Source organism: Hetaerina americana, unplaced genomic scaffold, assembly GCF_022747635.1.
Source record: "Hetaerina americana unplaced genomic scaffold, ioHetAmer1.1.p SCAF_56, whole genome shotgun sequence".
Classification (NCBI taxonomy): domain Eukaryota; kingdom Metazoa; phylum Arthropoda; class Insecta; order Odonata; family Calopterygidae; genus Hetaerina; species Hetaerina americana.
Window position 1 is genome coordinate 1,395,087 of NW_027287161.1, and position 18,303 is coordinate 1,413,389.

The 18,303-nt window shown below is 38.3% G+C and overlaps 1 protein-coding gene across 1 annotated transcript in view; it reads right to left on the reverse strand.

Annotated features, from left to right (window-relative positions):
- Positions 1 to 15,172: 15,172 nt before the first annotated feature.
- The window catches only part of LOC139694811 (probable phospholipid-transporting ATPase IIB), a 43,471-nt gene continuing 40,340 nt past the window's right edge, over positions 15,173 to 18,303 (reverse strand). The window contains exon 19 of the mRNA XM_071593329.1: positions 15,173 to 16,551. Within this exon, the coding sequence (XP_071449430.1) occupies positions 16,418 to 16,551 (134 nt within the window). The 3' untranslated portion in view covers positions 15,173 to 16,417. The remainder of the gene's footprint in view (positions 16,552 to 18,303) is intronic.

Below are 18,303 nucleotides of genomic sequence, written 5' to 3' on the forward strand. Positions count from 1 at the left end.
CGCAACAACGGCGTCGGTATTGACGACATTGTTGATGTAACATATGTTGTTTAGTGAATTTATTTTGACACTAGGTAAAGGCGTGACGAGTGTAACCGAAAGTATTTCTCCTGCAATGGATTTAAAATCAAGTGTTTTTCTTTGTAAATTACCATCCCTGATATCAATATCAACTACGCTAATTCTGTTAAATAAGCGTCAAATTATTAATTGGGATTAGTGATTGAGAAATATGGCTTAAAATCCACCTTGTAAATACAAATGTTCCCCATGTTTATAAAATAAATAATCCCATACGGCGACATTGATTGCGGCAGTGTGCACCGTAAAAATAGTCATGGTGAATCGGAAAGTGCATCGCAAGTATTGACACGTAAACAAGTACAAAAACTCATGCTCACATTCCTAAGAGGAAAAAGCACGGGAAGAAACCCTATTAGGCGGAGAACTATGATATGATAATGCGGTATTACGATATTGCTCGGCGTAAACAAGCCTAGGAAAATATTATTTTTGCTTGGAATCGCTGGAAAATCAGCTAAATAATTATTCTCTTACTAACAGGTTCACTTTCACCTATTCCTGGATCAGACATTGTGAATCCCGTTTTCTCGAGCGCTAGAATATTCGAGGTAATATGTAATTAATCACGGCAGCCAAATTGCCTTGGCAGTTGATTTAAAATTCAATTTTAGTCAATAAAAATGCCAATTCTCAATGTGAGGACAGTAATGAGTAATTCAAATATTTTTTACCTGCAAATGTAGAGGAATCAACACCAACTGGTAAGGTTGTCTCTCTCAATTTCCAGCTTACCCTAAATGTCACGCCGGGTTATTTAAAACCTTTTTATCTCCATACGAATTTTCGTGTGGACTCATCTAAAGCATTAGTTCAACGCACGGTTCACTCTAAAGATCATATGTATAGAAGCCATTTTTAACGTAAAAGAGGTTCGAGTTAGTGGCGATATCTGATAAAAAATATATTACATATAGGAACTCTACATTTAAATCCTGGCCGCACTGTGAGTGGTGAACAAGTACTAGTGTAATAATGTTCATTTTGTCTTCTATATTATATTTCATTATTGGTGTTAATTCATTGAATGGCGAACTCATAATTGGAAACTATAATGATTGTTGTGCCTGATTGATGTGGTTTCTATGAAAAATTTACATTTGAAGTTGAAAATGGAAATGACAATTGTTGCATGAAATGCAATTATTTAAATATGTTTCACTTAAGCTGCCTAGAGCTTAAGCTCTGATTAAACTTCCTCTCATCATTCCCTCACCACCACGTTTAAATTACCCGTAATATCCTCGTCTTTTGTGATTTGCGTCACTTGGGATAAATAGATGTGATAATACTCTGGATGAACCAACTGTCTTAGACTAAGCTTTTCTGGTGTATAGAATTTCACGGTGCATCAAAAATGTCACAGAGGAAGTAATTATATCAATTTTAGGATGAGTGAGGTTAGCTCTGCCCTTAACAATCGATTCACCCCGCGCTTCCAATACATATATTTTTTCGATATACTCCAGTTTTTTATCATTTAAAATTAGTTTACAGGTCGTCATAAAAAACTTACTTTACCATGTAGAGTAAATTCACATTGTTGTTAGCATTGCAGCAGTATCAATGGTTTCAGCATGTGACATTTAAGTTCTAAAGAAACAATGAAGAAATATCCCAGGCAAAACATTTTTATCTCAGCCCAGTAACCTCCAATGATAGTGAATAGCCGAAATGTAAAATTTATCACAACCGCAAAATTTATTGGCATCCATTTGCACTCAAACTTGTCATGGGAGATGCATGCAAATTGGCATTCTGGGAAATTAAGTTTGGCACATTACTTGCCAGCGATTTGGAAGAAAACAGTGGGCTGAAAACAGCTACAAATACTTCACTATGGCCTTATCTACTCCCATATTATATTTGATGGATTTAAATTTATAAATGTATGATGAAGAATGTTTTTGGAAAATTTTTAAATAAAAAAGTGTAATACACTTGAACAATGGTAGTAGCAATGATAATTCACAATTCAGGACTCAAATGTACAGCCATTTCTAAATCCATGATGTTGACTTCAAATGAAATTCACCCATTCCTGAAACTACTGTAGACCACTCCCAGCTAACCCCGCCTCATATCTCCTTATATATCCATCAGCATTGTTTTCCAATTCCCTTTAACCTTGCTGTCGGAGCACTTCACACTTTCAGTGTGGTGAAGAGTGTCTCTTTGTAACCAAACTATAATACTGCTCATTTATTTCTTGATAGAAGTCCATAAGGCTGATTGTTCCGTGTCTGTTCCTTCCGGATGTATTTGATCCCCTTGTCATTGCCCCCTGGAATTTGGATTAGAACTTTCACTAGTTATTTCAAGGATGTCAGTGGGAATGTGGTTTTTTGTCCCTAGTGAGACATTAAAGTTCTCCACAAGCCTCATAGGGGGGTTCTCCGAACACCCCTATGGGGTTAGGCATTAAAAGAGTCCCCATTTCACCCCAAAATAAAGACTACTGTCTATCTATGAGGAACCGCAAACAGGTAGAGTGATTGTGTCCTATGTTGCTCATTGGCATGGAAGTAGTTTCCTTGTAGACAACTAGGAGTTAGTGTGTGCTTTCTCATGTGTGTTCCTTGACATTCCTATGTGAGCTGATCCCTTGTGCAAGAGCTCAAAACCCCTTATTTATCATTAAATTCATGTCATTTGTTACTAAAATGTATCATACCAACATTAACATCACTATAAAATTTATTTAAAAGATTCAGTAAAATTAAGTACTACTTTGTTCACATTTATTCTTGAAGGCATTAATTAAGGCTCCCCTCATCCGGAAACTGTGGGCCTGATTGCTTGGCCAAATAGCTGGTTAATCAGAAAGCATTATAAATATAATTCTGGACTATACATTGAATGAAAAAGATTAATTGTATTTGGAAAGTTTTACTATTATAACAAAAAGGAAAATCAATTATTGACTGTTTTATAAAAACTATTAAGCAGTTATCTTTACTTTCTGAGTGCTAAGTACTCGTGAATTGCATGATTCACCCTCTGGAAAATCAAGACTGAATAGAGTGTTGGCTGGTTTAAGAAGTTTCTTTTGCATAAGAAAGATTACATGGAAGGTGTATCCTTTCTGACACATGCATAATTATTTCTTCCATTTATTATTATGAGCTGCATGTCTCTTTCTTCTTTCCATTCATCATGATATTCCACCATATCACACCTGAAACATCTCTCAGAAAGAGACGTTTCAGTTGTGATATGGTGGAATATCATGATTAAGTAAAAATTGCCAAATTTTTAATTAAATAAATTAATTCTTTCCCCTGGCAACTTGTTGGCATATACCCCTAAAATTAACACTGGAGTCTCTACCAATCAAAGTCTACCACCCATCTTCTTTATATTCATTACCTTTCTTCCCAAATTCAGCACTATGGCTTGTTCATTTCAATTTCCTTCCTCTGTGATCAATTGATCTGTAGCTATTACTCCGGTAATCCCTGCTGTCTTTCCATACCACCTCACACTCACCTAACATATCTTTATCTCCTCTCTTCATTTTCCGCACTTCTCTGTCCTTAAGAAGCATCTCAACATTTGATGTCCTTTTTCTGAGTCTTCTTTTCCAATGCGGCCATTTCAGTTCCGTAAGGATTTCTTGCGATGATGACTGACGAGGACTTGCTGCTCCCACTGATAGGCATGGCAGCTAGCTTAGTAAACCACATCCAGTAGTTGCTAGAATTCATTATCAATTTTTTGCCATACACACATATTATGAAGAATATCTAGAACATAATTTTCATTTTCAGAATCATCCCCCTGCCACATGCCCTTAGGGCAGCTGGCAGAGTAAATATTACAATAGAGCTATGCCATTTTTTTGGGTGCTAGAATGCTAATTTACTTGATTCATTGGCCAATATCATCAATAACCTTTTAAAACCCTTGAAAGCACTTATACATGATGTGCATTTACAATGTTCAAGAAAATCTAGATGCTTGCTGCATGTGAAATTCAATTTTTCATTTTTGGATGCAAGGAACAGTAAACTGGCTTGAATTCAGTGTTGAATTCATCACATTCATGGAGAGGATGCAATGAGGGATTCAGTTGTATGGAGTTGGGTGTCATTAATGAAAGATACAAAAATTAGTACTCTGATGAATAACTTGGTGAGCCTACTAACAAACCAGACCTAAGAGCAAGTGATTTTCATGTGTCCCCTTACTTGAAATCCTTCTTTGCTGGACAGTGATTCCATTAAAACAATGAGGAAAAAATTAAGTGTTAACTTGCTGCATGCATTATAGGTGGTATTTATGGTAATGAGGAAAAAACACCTGGTCTCTGGCTTGGACTCAATGTCAAAAAGTAGTGTGATATTTTCTTGTACATCCCGAAGCATCAAACATTATTTATTAGCAAATTATAATTATTGTCATAATACCCCATCATAACTGAATCCCTCAATGCCCCTCATATGACCATGGGAAAATAATTGAGATGGTTTCCTTAAGTCTGCCTAAATACTGTTTATGAAGCCTCCAATCCATTATGTGACCACCACATTGAAATCTCTGAGTAGGAAATGCTCTGTGGGTGTCAATGCTATCTCTTACCATTCGACCTATCTGTCGTCTATGTCCTTACTAAGGTCAATCGAAGTCCCCGTGAGTAGAGCTCCATGGATCTTTGGAATGTGCATCAGCTTCTATCATGTCAAGGCTGTAACACTTTGGAGGGAAAATAAAGGAATGAGAAAATCATTTTATTGTCCTAAGAATTTATACATGTATTTAATATGGATAACTGAGAAAGAAATCCTTATTAACTTCCAAAGTATGTACCAAAGTATTCATCCACCTATGCGTGATAGCGATCATTTCCTATGCAAGTCAAAATTAGGGTGCCTCTTGAAGTTCTAAGTATGAGAATGATACATTGAAAATAGGACCTGCATGATATTAGAATAATTTGCTAGAAAACCTCAATTTTCCGGGATAATTCTAGCATTCTCCATTTTGATTTATTGCTTACATAACACCAAAATTGCTATGGTGATCTTAATTGATATCTCAATTAAAAACAGAACTCTTAAGTATGAACTAATTAATTGATTTAGACTGTAAATATTCTGATTCAGGCCTCATATATTTTTTAAGGGCATTCTACCATTTAGAGTAGGATTTGGATGAACATAGAGCCTAAAATAGTACATGACATGTCTCTGCCTCTCCTAGTAAAAGATAATCTGAAATCTGACACCACAATGAACACTTCTTCAATTCTGGATACTTCCTTCCTCTCTTCATTCCATTCAACATGCCTATTCTATATACTTCACACTTTCAGGCTTCACTTCGTGAAATTATTTGATGTCCATATTAAAAGAGTTTGTGATTTTCAACAGATTTTATTTCACAGTACAATGTGTTTGAATTACTTGCGGCATCATCAGGTACAATTAGATTTATAGCCACCTGCAATACAACATGATACAACCCAAACCTGGTCGGAAAAATAATCCAAAAAAAAGCAGAAAACAATGGCCATTAGTCAAATTTCCCTCTCTCAGCCCTCCACTTCTAAAGACTCCTAAAGAGTGGTGTTCTATCCCTTTCCTAAGAGCTATCTCCTATAAAATCTCAAATTGCCCACCAACTACACTCAAAGCAGTCTTTTATACATCCCTTACTCTCTCCAAACTCTTTACCAATAGCAAAGATAAACACAATATATTTAATACTTCAGGCATCTACAAACTTAAATGCGATAATGTCAACACTTATTATGGCAGTCAAACTGGGAAGACTTTCAAAACATGAGCCCCAGAACATGCTGGTGTCACAAAAAGCAAAATCCCAATTCCCTCTTCGCAAAACATCTCTTAGATTGTAACCATAATAGCACTTTTGTCCCAGAAATACTACATGTCCTCCCTAAAGGATGCTCTAGAGCTAATCAAGATTAAAAGGCACTTGGCAGATCCCAATACGATGCTTTGTAATGAGCAATTAATTATCCCTCCCCTCTCCTTTCCAAAAAATTGATCCCAAGGGTAAACAAACCCAATGGTTGAACGTACTCAGTTGCATCTACACAATGACCAGTTCCTATGAAGCCTCTTAACCCAAACAACACCGTTCTTCCGTTTTGTTTTCTCTTTCCTCAACCACCGACTTTCACTTCTGAAAAATCCCCCGAGCCTACTCAGCCACCCCTTTCCCTGTGGGTAAATAATTCCAATGGCTCTAAGCAGCCGTCCCCCCTCCCCACAATAAACCTGGACCAGACCCAATGCTTAGTCATAACCACGGCGCCACCACCTCTTCTTCCTTTAACCGAAAAAGACACAACCAATGACTTTGAAGTCCCAGAAAAGCCGCCCCCCACCCCCACCTTCAACTTCTCCCTCTCTTCTATCCAATGGGGGTACATTCAACAGTTGTGAGATCCACTTGTACTTGATGATGCTGCAAGTCGGTGAAATGTGTTTTAGGGTGAAATAAAATCTGTGAAAAATTACCAACCCTCTTAATATGGATGCCTGCTCTTAATTCTTCCAAACTTGCCTAACATTCTCTTCTCTGTCACAGTCTCCCGTCGATAATCAGAATCCTCTGTATTCATCTTCCCTGCATCCTTTGGATCTATCCCAACAACACACTCTCCTTCTGTAACCATGCCTACCACTTCCTCGTTTGTGTTCCTTTCAGTCCATTTAACCTTTCACCTACTCTATACCCTCACTTCAAAAGCAATGGCACTCATCTACATCTACACAATACCCCGCGAGCCGCCACAAGGATGTGTGGCGGGGGGTGTTAGGTCACCACCCGTAAAAATGAACAATACCACATGCAAAAACAACAACATGGAAAACTACACCCTCAGCAACGCACACACTCATGCAAAAATCCCTTCATCCAACACTCATGCAAACACATATACCATAAACTAACAAACAAATGCACCCCAGGATGCAGCACAAAAGCCGTCCAACAACATGCCAGCCGGGGCACAACAAGCAAGAAGGCGAAGCTCCACCACCACATGAACATGCAACACAAAACACTCTCCCGCTTGAGGAGACAGTGAAAGGCAGGAAATGTGACCAAACGTTGCAAGTAGCGGACAGGTCCCCCCCGCAGAGAGGGATGAGGGATTGAGGGGAGACTTTAAAACAAATGAACAGAACACTAATGAGGTCATTCGGAAAGAATAAGTTATGATAACGAAATACACTAGGTTAGTGAAAGAGCATGCAGTGGAGTAGACCTAATTATTCCCCAGACGCTGAGGGTGGCAAGTAGAATTTTTGCTATCTATAACCCTGCAGTTGCTATCCCGTATTGTCCGTGCAAAGAAAGAGTCCTTGAGTTGGCTAGTTCTGGCATCTATTTCCTGAATTTTATATGCATGATCCAAGCAGCCATTGTATGTAGGAGTGTGAATAATTTTTTAGCCCTCAGTGGACATCTCTTGGATACCAATGGATCTCGGTGGATAACTATTAGATTCCCAGTGCATAGAAAAGCCACACAATAAGATATCAATCTTTATTTTTCATTTTATCTTCATCCACAGCAGTGATCCTTCCCTATTAGGATACTATTTGATTGGGCCAGAAATATTGCTGATATTTGTGCAAGAAGTATACTCAATCTATGTATTCCAAAATAATGCATACATGAAAAATGACCGATCAGAGAAAGTAATGAAAACAATCTCACTCACTCACAGTCCACCCAATGTGAGTGTCCTCCATAAGGACAATCGTATTGCAGAATGCCCAAACTTTCTAAAATGTGAGGGTCCTTTTACATGTCATCTATTTTATTTTTGTGTTCTATCAAGCCATCCAAATGTTATATTGCTTTAATGAGTGCTTCTAGATAATCAATACATATATGTGTGTGTATCTATATACACACATATAATATTAAACATGAAAAACAATAGGGAAAGGAACTGGCTCCCCTACCCTGATTTTGAATTACACATGACATCGGGCTTAGTCCTGGGTGAACTCTATCATAACCTAACTGACCTTACTGTGTTTATGGTTTTACGTTATATATATATATATATATATATGTATGTATATATATATATATATATATATATATATATATATATGTATATATATATATATATATATATATATATATACATATTTTTTATACACACACTCATTTATGTAGAAACAGATATAAGGAAAAGGGATAGGAACACACATAAAGGACTAAAACAGGAGAGGTGGGGAAGGCAGAATCAAGCAGATCACGATTGTAAAAATATTTCCTAGACTGGGATTTGTACTCCAGATCTTTCCACTTGCCATGCGGAGGCTCTCAACCACTTGAGCTATCCAGGAAACATAATTTACACTGAGATCTGCGATGCTTTATGCAATCAACTGCAAACAGTAATTTTTACAGTCGTGATCTGCTTGATTCCGTCTTCCCCACCTCTCCTGTGTTCATCCTTTGTGTGTGTTCCTATCCGTTTTCCTTATATCTGTTTCTATATAAATGAGTATTTGTTCGCCGTTTGGCGGGATTTCATGTTTGAATGTGTATTAGGCCAATGTGGCTCGTCTCTTCTTCTGGCTATGCATGCCACGAAATGCACTGTTCTTATCCTATACTATGTTGTATGTTTGCTATACTACTATCCTTTCTTCTATTGTGTTTTCTATTTCTCCTATGGTGGGTGAAACAGCTCCCTAATGCCATCTCTTGGCCAAAGAATTGGGGCACTTGACTGCATAAAGCATCGCAGATCTCAGTGTAAATTAGGTTTCTTGGATAGCTCAAGGGGTTAAGAGCCTCCGCCCAGCTAGTAGAAAGATCCAGAGTTCAAATCCCGGTCTAGGAAAATCTGTTTCTGTATAAATGAGTATTTGTTTGCCAATTGGCGGGATTTCGTGTTTGAATGTATGTATATATATATATATATATATATATATATATATATATATATATATATATATACCGGTAGATTACCTAATAATAATAAAATACATATATATATATATATATATATATATATATATATATATATATATGTATTTTATTATTATTAGGTAATCTACTGGTTAAGGTACGTTTTGGATAGACGTAATTACTAATTAAATAATTTGTGGCCCCTAGCAAAACACAACATCCTACTCTACATCAGGTCCCTCTTCAGCTCTGAGTACTTTCTTCCTCCCTTCATCCCGTCCAACATCCCTATCCTGTTCCTTCCCTTTCCTCTTTTGCCCAACATTCTACCCTCTATCACAGTCTTGAACATCCCTCTGCTGGTCAACACCCCCTTCATCCACTTTTCCTGCCTCCATAGGATTGCTCCCAACAAACCCCTCTCTTCGCCCACCATACAAAGTACTTCCTCATTTGTTTTCTTCTCTGTCCATTTCACCTTCTCCATTCTTCTCCACACCCACATTTCAAAAGCCTCCAGTCTACGTCTATCCTCCTGCTTCAATGACCAAGTTTCCACGCCATACATAGCTACGCTCCTCCATCTAACCAGGATATAATCTAGCTGATACCTTTCTGAGTCACCTGGCATTTTCCATGTATACGTGCATCTTTTGTTGTGTCTAAACCATGTGTTGGTGATGACTAACCCCTGTCTCCTGCAGAACTCAACTGCTTTCTCCCCGAGGTCATTCCTCGTGCCTATACCGTAGTCCCCGACCTCGTCACCATCTCTTCCTTCGCCTACCATCGCATTCCAATCCCCCATCACTATCAAATGTTTCCCTGCAGGAACACATGCGATTATGTCCTTTAACGTATCGTATATCCTCTCAACCTCTTCTTCATTTTGGTTGCTCGGTGGCATGTATACCTGAATAATAACCAAGTTCGTCGGTTCTGCTTTTATCTCTACTAGTAGTATTCTACCGTTACCTCCTCTATGTTGACTACCCTTCTTCCTACCTCTTCATTTAATACTATGGCAACCCCTCGTTGGCTCTCATCCCTGCCGCTGTATATTATTCTATACTTATCACTCCAGTAATCCCTGCTATCTCTCCATCTCACCTCGCAGAGACCTAAAATATCTATTTTTCCCCTTTCCATCTCACGCTTAACATTCTCCAATTTCCCTGTCCTCATCATTGTCCGAACATTCCATGTTCCTATTCTAACTAATTTGGTCTTCTTCTCCTGTATCTTCTGTCATGCTGCTGCTGGTTTTTCTTGCAAGAGTTTCATGGGATGATGACCGCGGAAGCCTTGCCTCTCCCGCTGCCGGGCACGACACATCATATTTATATATTGTCCATTATATTTATCTTGGGAATGATAATTGAGGTGGTTTCCCGTTGCCTTCCTCAATAGTGTTTTTAACATGACACCATCACTTATTGGCCACCCCACTGGGGTCAGATGCCATTGCAGCCGCCTCACTGAGGAACAGACGCTTCGTGGACTACCTTTCGTCTGGCTCCTAACCTTCGACTTATCTGGCATGGGTGACCCTACGAGGAGCAATAATTATTACTCCCGCCAGCACAGCTCTAGGGGTCATCGGAACGCACAAGCCCTTCCACCACGTCAAGGTTGTGATCCGGGGAGGGTATATATATATATATACATATATATATATATACGTATATATATATATATATATGATGAATTTTGTGTTTTGTTAGGAGTAATAAAATGTTTGTTTAGTAGTTGTGTCCATCCAAAAACCTACCTTAACCAGTAGATTCCCTTAAAAAAAATATATATATATATTTTATATATAATGGGCTGACACTATATAACACAAATAGAATAGAATAGCAACATTTAAAAGGACACTCACACGGATAATTGTTCCAGCTTTCGGCCCTCTCAGAGGCCTTCTTCAAGAGAGACTGCTATTTTTTATATATATATATATATATATATATATATATATATATATATATATATATGTACATATACTGTACATATTAACCTACCTTAACTGGTAGATTAATATTAGGTAATCTACCAGTTAAGGTAGGTTTTTGGATGAACAAAACCACCAAATAAATATTTTAATACGCCTAACAAAACACAAAATCCAGTATCCTACTATATATCAGGTCCCTCTTCATCTCTTTTTTATGTTTACCTTAGCCTTTTTCTATCTAGAATATCGCATAACCATTGTTTTATCAATATTGATTCTCATCCCATCTGTCGCACTGAATTTTCAATTCCCTCAGGAATGCTTGAAACCTCTTGGCTGACTGGCAAACTAAAGCTTGGTCATCAGCAAACCTAACTGATTTTACGAATTCTCCGCCCACTTTCATTCCTACCTCCAGGTCTTCCCATGCCTCTTTAATCATTTCCTCTATATACAGGTAGAACAGCAACAGGGACAATGGGCAACCCTGTCTTACACCTCTTCCTAACACTGCCCATCCTGACTCCCATTCCCCACCCGCACCTGAGCAGTCTGAGACATGTACAGGTTGCGGATTAGCCTCCTTTCCCTCCAATCTATTCCTATATTTTCTTAAATATACTCATTAGTTTTTCCCAATTCACTCTATCAAATGCTTTTTCGAAATCTACGAAACAGGCAAATACCTCCTGGTTGTGTTCTATATTCCTCTTGATTAATAATCTCATTGCTGCAATGGCATCACTCGTACCACTCCCCTTCCTAAACTCAAACTGATCATCCCCTAGTCGTCGGTTCTGCTTTTATCTCTACTAGTAATATTCTATCTGTTACCTGTTCTATGTTGACTACGCTCCTTCCTGCCTCTTCATTTAATACTATGGCAACCCCTTGTTCCCGCCGCTGTATATTATTCTATACTTATCACTCCAGTAATCCCCGCTATCCTTCCATCTCACATCGCATAGACCTAAAATATCTATATTTCCCCTGTCCATCTCTCGCTTAACATTCTCCAAATTCCCTGCCCTCATCATTGTCCTAACATTCCACGTTCCTATTCTAACTAATGTGGTCTTCTTCTCCTGCGTCTTCTGTCCTGATGCTGCTGGTTTTCCCTTGCAAGGGTTTTGTGGGATGACGACCGCGGAAGCCTTGCCTCTCCCGCTGCCGGGCACGACACATGGCCGATTGGGCCGAGCCCCGTAGTTGCCAGGACTCAAAATCTCTATATTGTTCATCATATTTATCTTGGGAATGATAATTGAGGTGGTTTCCTGTTGCCTTCCTCAATAGTGTTTTTAACGTGGCACCATCATTCAATGGCCGCCCCACTGGGGTCAGACGCCATTGCAGCCGCCTCACTGAGGAACAGATGCTGCGTGGACTACCTTTCGTCTGGCTCCTAACCTTCGACCTATCTGGCATGGGTGACCCTATCAGGAGCAATTATTATTACTCCTGCCAGCACAGCTCTAGGGGTCATCGGAACGGACAAGCCCTTCAAAGTTTTAGTCTGGGGAGGGATATATATATATATCCCTAGCATAGATTCCATCAATTCCTTCATCTCCCAACTCAATGATTCCTCATCTCTGTCTTTCACCTCGACCATTTCATCCTCTCAGATTACCTTCCTCGATGTTAATATTTCCCTCAGTAACAACAAATTCCTTACCTCTGTTCACACCAAACCTACTAATAAGCAGCAATACCTTCATTACAGCAGTTGTCACCCCTCCCATACCAAGCGCTCCCTCCCTTACTCTCTTTCTATCCGCGGTCACCGCATTTGCAACCATCCCGAATCCCTTAACAAATACCTTAACAACCTTCACCACTCCCTCCTCCAACGAGGATACCCTGAATCTCTCCTCCATAAAAAAATGCTTAAACATTCCTACACCCCCAAGCCTGCCTCAACCACAGACTCCCAGCCTCTCTCAATCTGTACTACCTACTTCCCAGGCATTCAGTCTCTCAAATTCATCCTCAAAGACCTATTCCCCATCCTCAAAAATCACAACACTTCCTCCAACCTTCTCCCCAATTGCCCCTCTGTCACCTTCAAACGTCCCGCCAACCTAGCAGATATCCTCAAATCCACCAGGCCACTCTCAAAATCCCCTCACACCCCCAGAGCCATACCCACTCCATGTCATCGAGCGAGATGCAAAACCTGCCCTATTTTCACCACTCCACCCCACTCCATCCCACCATTTAACTCTCTCCCGCCCTTCCCCTATTCCTCTTGCACTTCCAAGAATGTTGTTTATCTTCTTACCTGTAAACTCTGCCCGTCCTTTTACATAGGCCAATGTTCCACACCACTTAACATTAGGATTAATAACCACCGCGCCTCGTGCAATCCCTCCTCCCCATCCGCGGGTCTCCCCATCCCTAAACATGCTTCCCATCATAATACCCCTTTCAACCAGTGTTACAATGTTTCCGTCCTAGCGTCCCTTCCCACATCCGATAACCCTATAGAATTAAAAACTCTTGAAATGGCATTCATTTACATCTGTATGGCCTATCAGCATCCGGGCCTCAATGTCGTTCACTGATGGGAGTGGCCTAAAATTTACTTTGTGGGAGCAAAGCATATCGGGGGGTGGACACTGTATTTTTCCGAATGAGTTTTGGTGTACGTGGCCTTTGTTTTGACCTACGTGGTCTTTATCAATACTTTGTGGGTTGAAACATGAGTCTCGTATGTTGCAATAGTTGCGGTGAGCATGTTGTTCTATTTTCCGATTTTGTGTCAATTCCACCCCTTCCCTCTCCCCAACCATTCCTTTCACCCCTCCTTTGCCTCCCGTTCTCCCCTTCCCTGGCCTCCTTCCCTTTCTCTCGCACCCCTCACCTCAACAATTCCAGCAGTCATTACTTCTATATCTTCAGAGGAAGACGGATTGTTTCCTTCGAAATATCAAGAAAATACGTGTGAGTGTTCCTTTTTTTGTGTTTCTATATTGTGTGTTACTGTTTATTGTACTATATATATATATATATATAAATTTTGATAGCAACAAACAATATCGGAACAAATAAAAAGATCACTTACACATTATTTCTTGATCATTTCAAAGGAATTCAACTCCATCTTCAACGGAAGAAATAGAAGTAATGACTGCTGGAGATGAGGGGTGCGAGAGAAAGGGAAGGGGGCCAGGGGAAGGGAAGAACGGGAGGCGGAGGAGTGATCTTTTATGTGTTCTTTTATATATATATATATATATATATATATATATATATATATATATATATATATATATATATACATACATATATAAAATATCTTCGAAATGGAACGCTCTTCGGCGACGCACATATATAAAAACACAGATGTAGATTTTTAGAATATAGAGACACAAAGAAAGGACACTCACAATTTGTTATTTGACGTTTCGACAGCACGGCTGTCGTCTTCAGAATCAGGATTCTGAAGACGACAGCCGTGCTGTTGAAACGTCAAATAACAAATTGTGAGTGTCCTTTCTTTGTGTCTCTATATTCTAAAAATCTACATGTGTTTTTATATATATATAAAACCATAAACACAGTAATCAACCCGAAGGTCGGTTTGGTAGGTGATGGTAGAAATCACCCAGTACTAAGCCCTATACGGCATGTGAAAATTCACACATCAGGGTAGGGGGGCCAGTTCCTTTCCCTGTGCCGGTTATGGTTTCCCAGGAAGACCTGGTACCCGAAAAATCCCTTTAGCTTGGGTGGAGCTGCAGGTGCCCTGAGTGCCTTGCCCGGGAATCGAACCCGGGACCCTCCGGTCAGCAGTCCAACGCTCTACCCACTGGACTACCGCGACCCACTATATATATATGTATATATATATACATATATATATATATACACACATACATTCAAACACGATATCCCGCCAAACGGCGAACAAAAATATTTTTCGGAAATATTTTTACATTCGTGATCTGCTGGATTCCGCCTTCCCCACCTCTCCTGTGTTCGTCCTTTGTGTGTGTTCCTATCCGTTTTCCTTATATCTGTTTCTAAATAAATTAGTATATATATATATATATATATATATATATATATATATATATATATATATATATATATATATATATGTGTATGTATATATAAAATTAAGTTATCCCTTTATAATTATTCTTTTCTATATGGTATCATTTAACTTCCAAAAGAGTAAATACTAAGTGGTAAAATAATGACAATAAAATACAACAAACAGAAACATGATATAAGTTTAATATATTAAAATAAATACAATGATATTACAGGATATGCAGAAAATGTCAAGACTGCCATTAAAATGATACAGAACATAGAACAATAGACTTAACAGACTTTCCATTCCTGCAAGGTTGATTTATGGGGATGTAAACAGTTATAGTTTATATAAATTACCAAATCTTTACAATACTACATATTAAGTAGAAAACACTATCACTTATTATAGCAGTAAAAAGGCAATTTTTACCATTGCTTACGAGTAAATTGCTGATTCTCCATGAGAAGCATAAAAAAAAGATTTGAGTAATGCAACTATGCAAATGAAAAAAATGGATATCAGAGGGTATGGGCTGAATTTCAATCACCTTTATATGTTACAATAAAGAGAATTACATTCGACATTGAAAGCTCTAACAGAAAAAATTCTTTTTTTATAAGTAATTCATATTCACTCCAACTGACTGTCGCAATAAAGAAGGTGAATTTATATTTTTCCAAAAACAATGGATGTCACCATGCATATAGCAGATAAAAACACCCGAAGGCACGCATAAGGATATAGATCATGGTGTTGCAGAACCCCCAGTTTAGGATACCAACACCCACAGACCAACTCACCAACAAGCAGATAAATATAGCCGTTTTACCCTATTGAGCATATTAAAAAATTGTTTTCACAACTTGTTAACAGGATATTTTATTATAATTATAATACTATCCAAATAAAGAATCTTATATTTCAATAAAGTGATAGAACTTTGCAACGATTTTCCAGGGTAAACAAAACTTTATGCAAGGATAAAATATGTAAATATACTGTAAAATTCTCTTTATGGTAAAAGAAACTTATGAAAACTAATTGCAAGATATTTATATAAAAAAGCTAGACAGCTGAATTTCAGAGCCAATACACGAGTCAAATCTTAAGTTAAATGATATTCACCCATTTAGACTAATGGACTCAAGTAGATTGGAAGTTGGAGGAAACTTATGCTTTTTTATCAAACAAACATTGGAATTGATGGACCATAATTCTGACTGACAGAGGAGAATATTACAAATAACGGATGAGGAAAACCAACCCAGGATATCGCATTCCATGCTCAAGAAAGAATGTTACAAATAAAGTGTTCTTAATGATGTTAACAATAATTGTACATACAAACAAAATGATTAATTTGGTAAATTAAGACTTCAAGTATGAATAACTTTGGTTAAATGAATATGCCTCTGGTATGAGATTCATGAAAGTTTGGAATAACTTGGAGGGGAAAACTTTTTCCTCAAGAATTTCAAAATGTAAAGAGGCAGGCAGCTAACCAGTGTTATTACCAAGACTTTCCATAAGAAATCTGTTGTCTGTATGAACTCAGCATCTGAAAGGTAAATAAATTTCTTTCAAAAATAAATATAGGTATTATTAGAAGTTTGTAAATTCCATTCCTAATTACTAAATTGGACTATACCATGCATACAAACAAATTTTATATATATACTACCTTGATCAAAAATTTCCCGGAATTTATTCAGAAAATTAAAAATATAAGTTTATTCATCTAAATCTATATTGTCCCCTTCAAAGTAATCCCCATCGACTGCAACACACTTATGCCAGCGCTTGATCCAATCCTCGAAACATTTTTTATATTCGGTTTTAGGTATGTCCATCAGTGCTTCCTGCGATTTTTCCATTACTTCCTCTCGGCTGCTAAAACGCGTTCCCCGTAATGGTTTTTTAACTCGATTGAACAGAAAGAAGTCACAGGGAGCCAAATCAGGTGAATTCGGTGGCTGTTGGATGGTATTTGTTGCATTTTTCGTCAAAAAATTACGAATAATGATAGCACTGTGCGACGGTGCGTTATCATGGTGCAAAATCCACGAGTTTTCTGCCCACATTTCTGGTCTCTTTCGGCGAATTGCTTCACGCAAACGTCTCATAACGCCCAAATAATACTCTTTGTTTACTGTCTGGCCTTCTGGCAAAAATTCATGATGCACTACACCGTTGTAATCCATGAAAACCGTCAGCATTGCCTTCTTTTTTGACTGAAAACGACGTGGTTTTTTTGGTCTCGGCTCATTTGGTGAACGCCATTCACTTGCCTGATGTCTGGATTGCGTGTCGTACTCATAAACCCACGTCTCGTCTCCAGTAATGATCCTTTTGATGAATGTGGGATCGGATTCAGCCTCGCAAATCATGTCTTTTGCGACGTCAACACGGTCTCTTTTTTGCATGAAATTGAGGTCTTTTGGCACCAACTTTGCTGCTACACGACGGAAACCCAAATCATTAACCACAATGTCTTGGGTGGATCCATAGGCAATGTTCAAGCCCTCCGCTATTTCTCTGATGGTTAATTTGCGGTTATTGACCAACATTTCTTTTACTTTATCAATTTTTTCACCGACTTTCGATGTCGATGGTCTGCCACTGCGTTCATCATCTTCGATTGACTCACGACCACTTCTGAACCGCTCGTGCCACTGGTAAACGACCGTTTTTTTTAGAGAATCGTTGCCGAAACACTTTTCCAACATTTCCAACGTCCGTGCGCCACTAAATCCGTTTTTTACGCAAAATTTAATACAAGTTCGTTGTTGCAAATTTAAATCCATTTCTGAAATTGTAAAAAATCGCCAACACACACAGAGATAGATGTACTCTTGGCTACGTAACTTTTGCAAATGTCAAGTTATGACACTAAGATTTAAAGGGAATATCAACAACAGATGTACCAATTTAACAAAAAAAACAGAACTCAAATCGGAACGATGGGAGCGCCACACGGTGGTTATTCCGGGAACTTTTTGATCAAGGTGGTATTTATACAAATTTGAAACTTCAGGAACAACTTCCTATAAATAATTAAATAAGGATTGGGCAATTTCAATGGATAGATTGAAGACCCACAGGTACTATCTGAAAGCTAATAAACAGAGCTATTTGGTTCTTTCAACATTTCCTTAGGAAATCACTTCTAGAGTCGGAAATGGTTTGCTTTTAATAAGCCTCATCTCTCACTAGACTGCAGTTAAAGTTTCAGCTATATCCATCATGTAGCTTTATTGAAGCAACAAGCTTGTGTTTATTTAGAAATAAGGGAAAAATTAGTTACATGCAG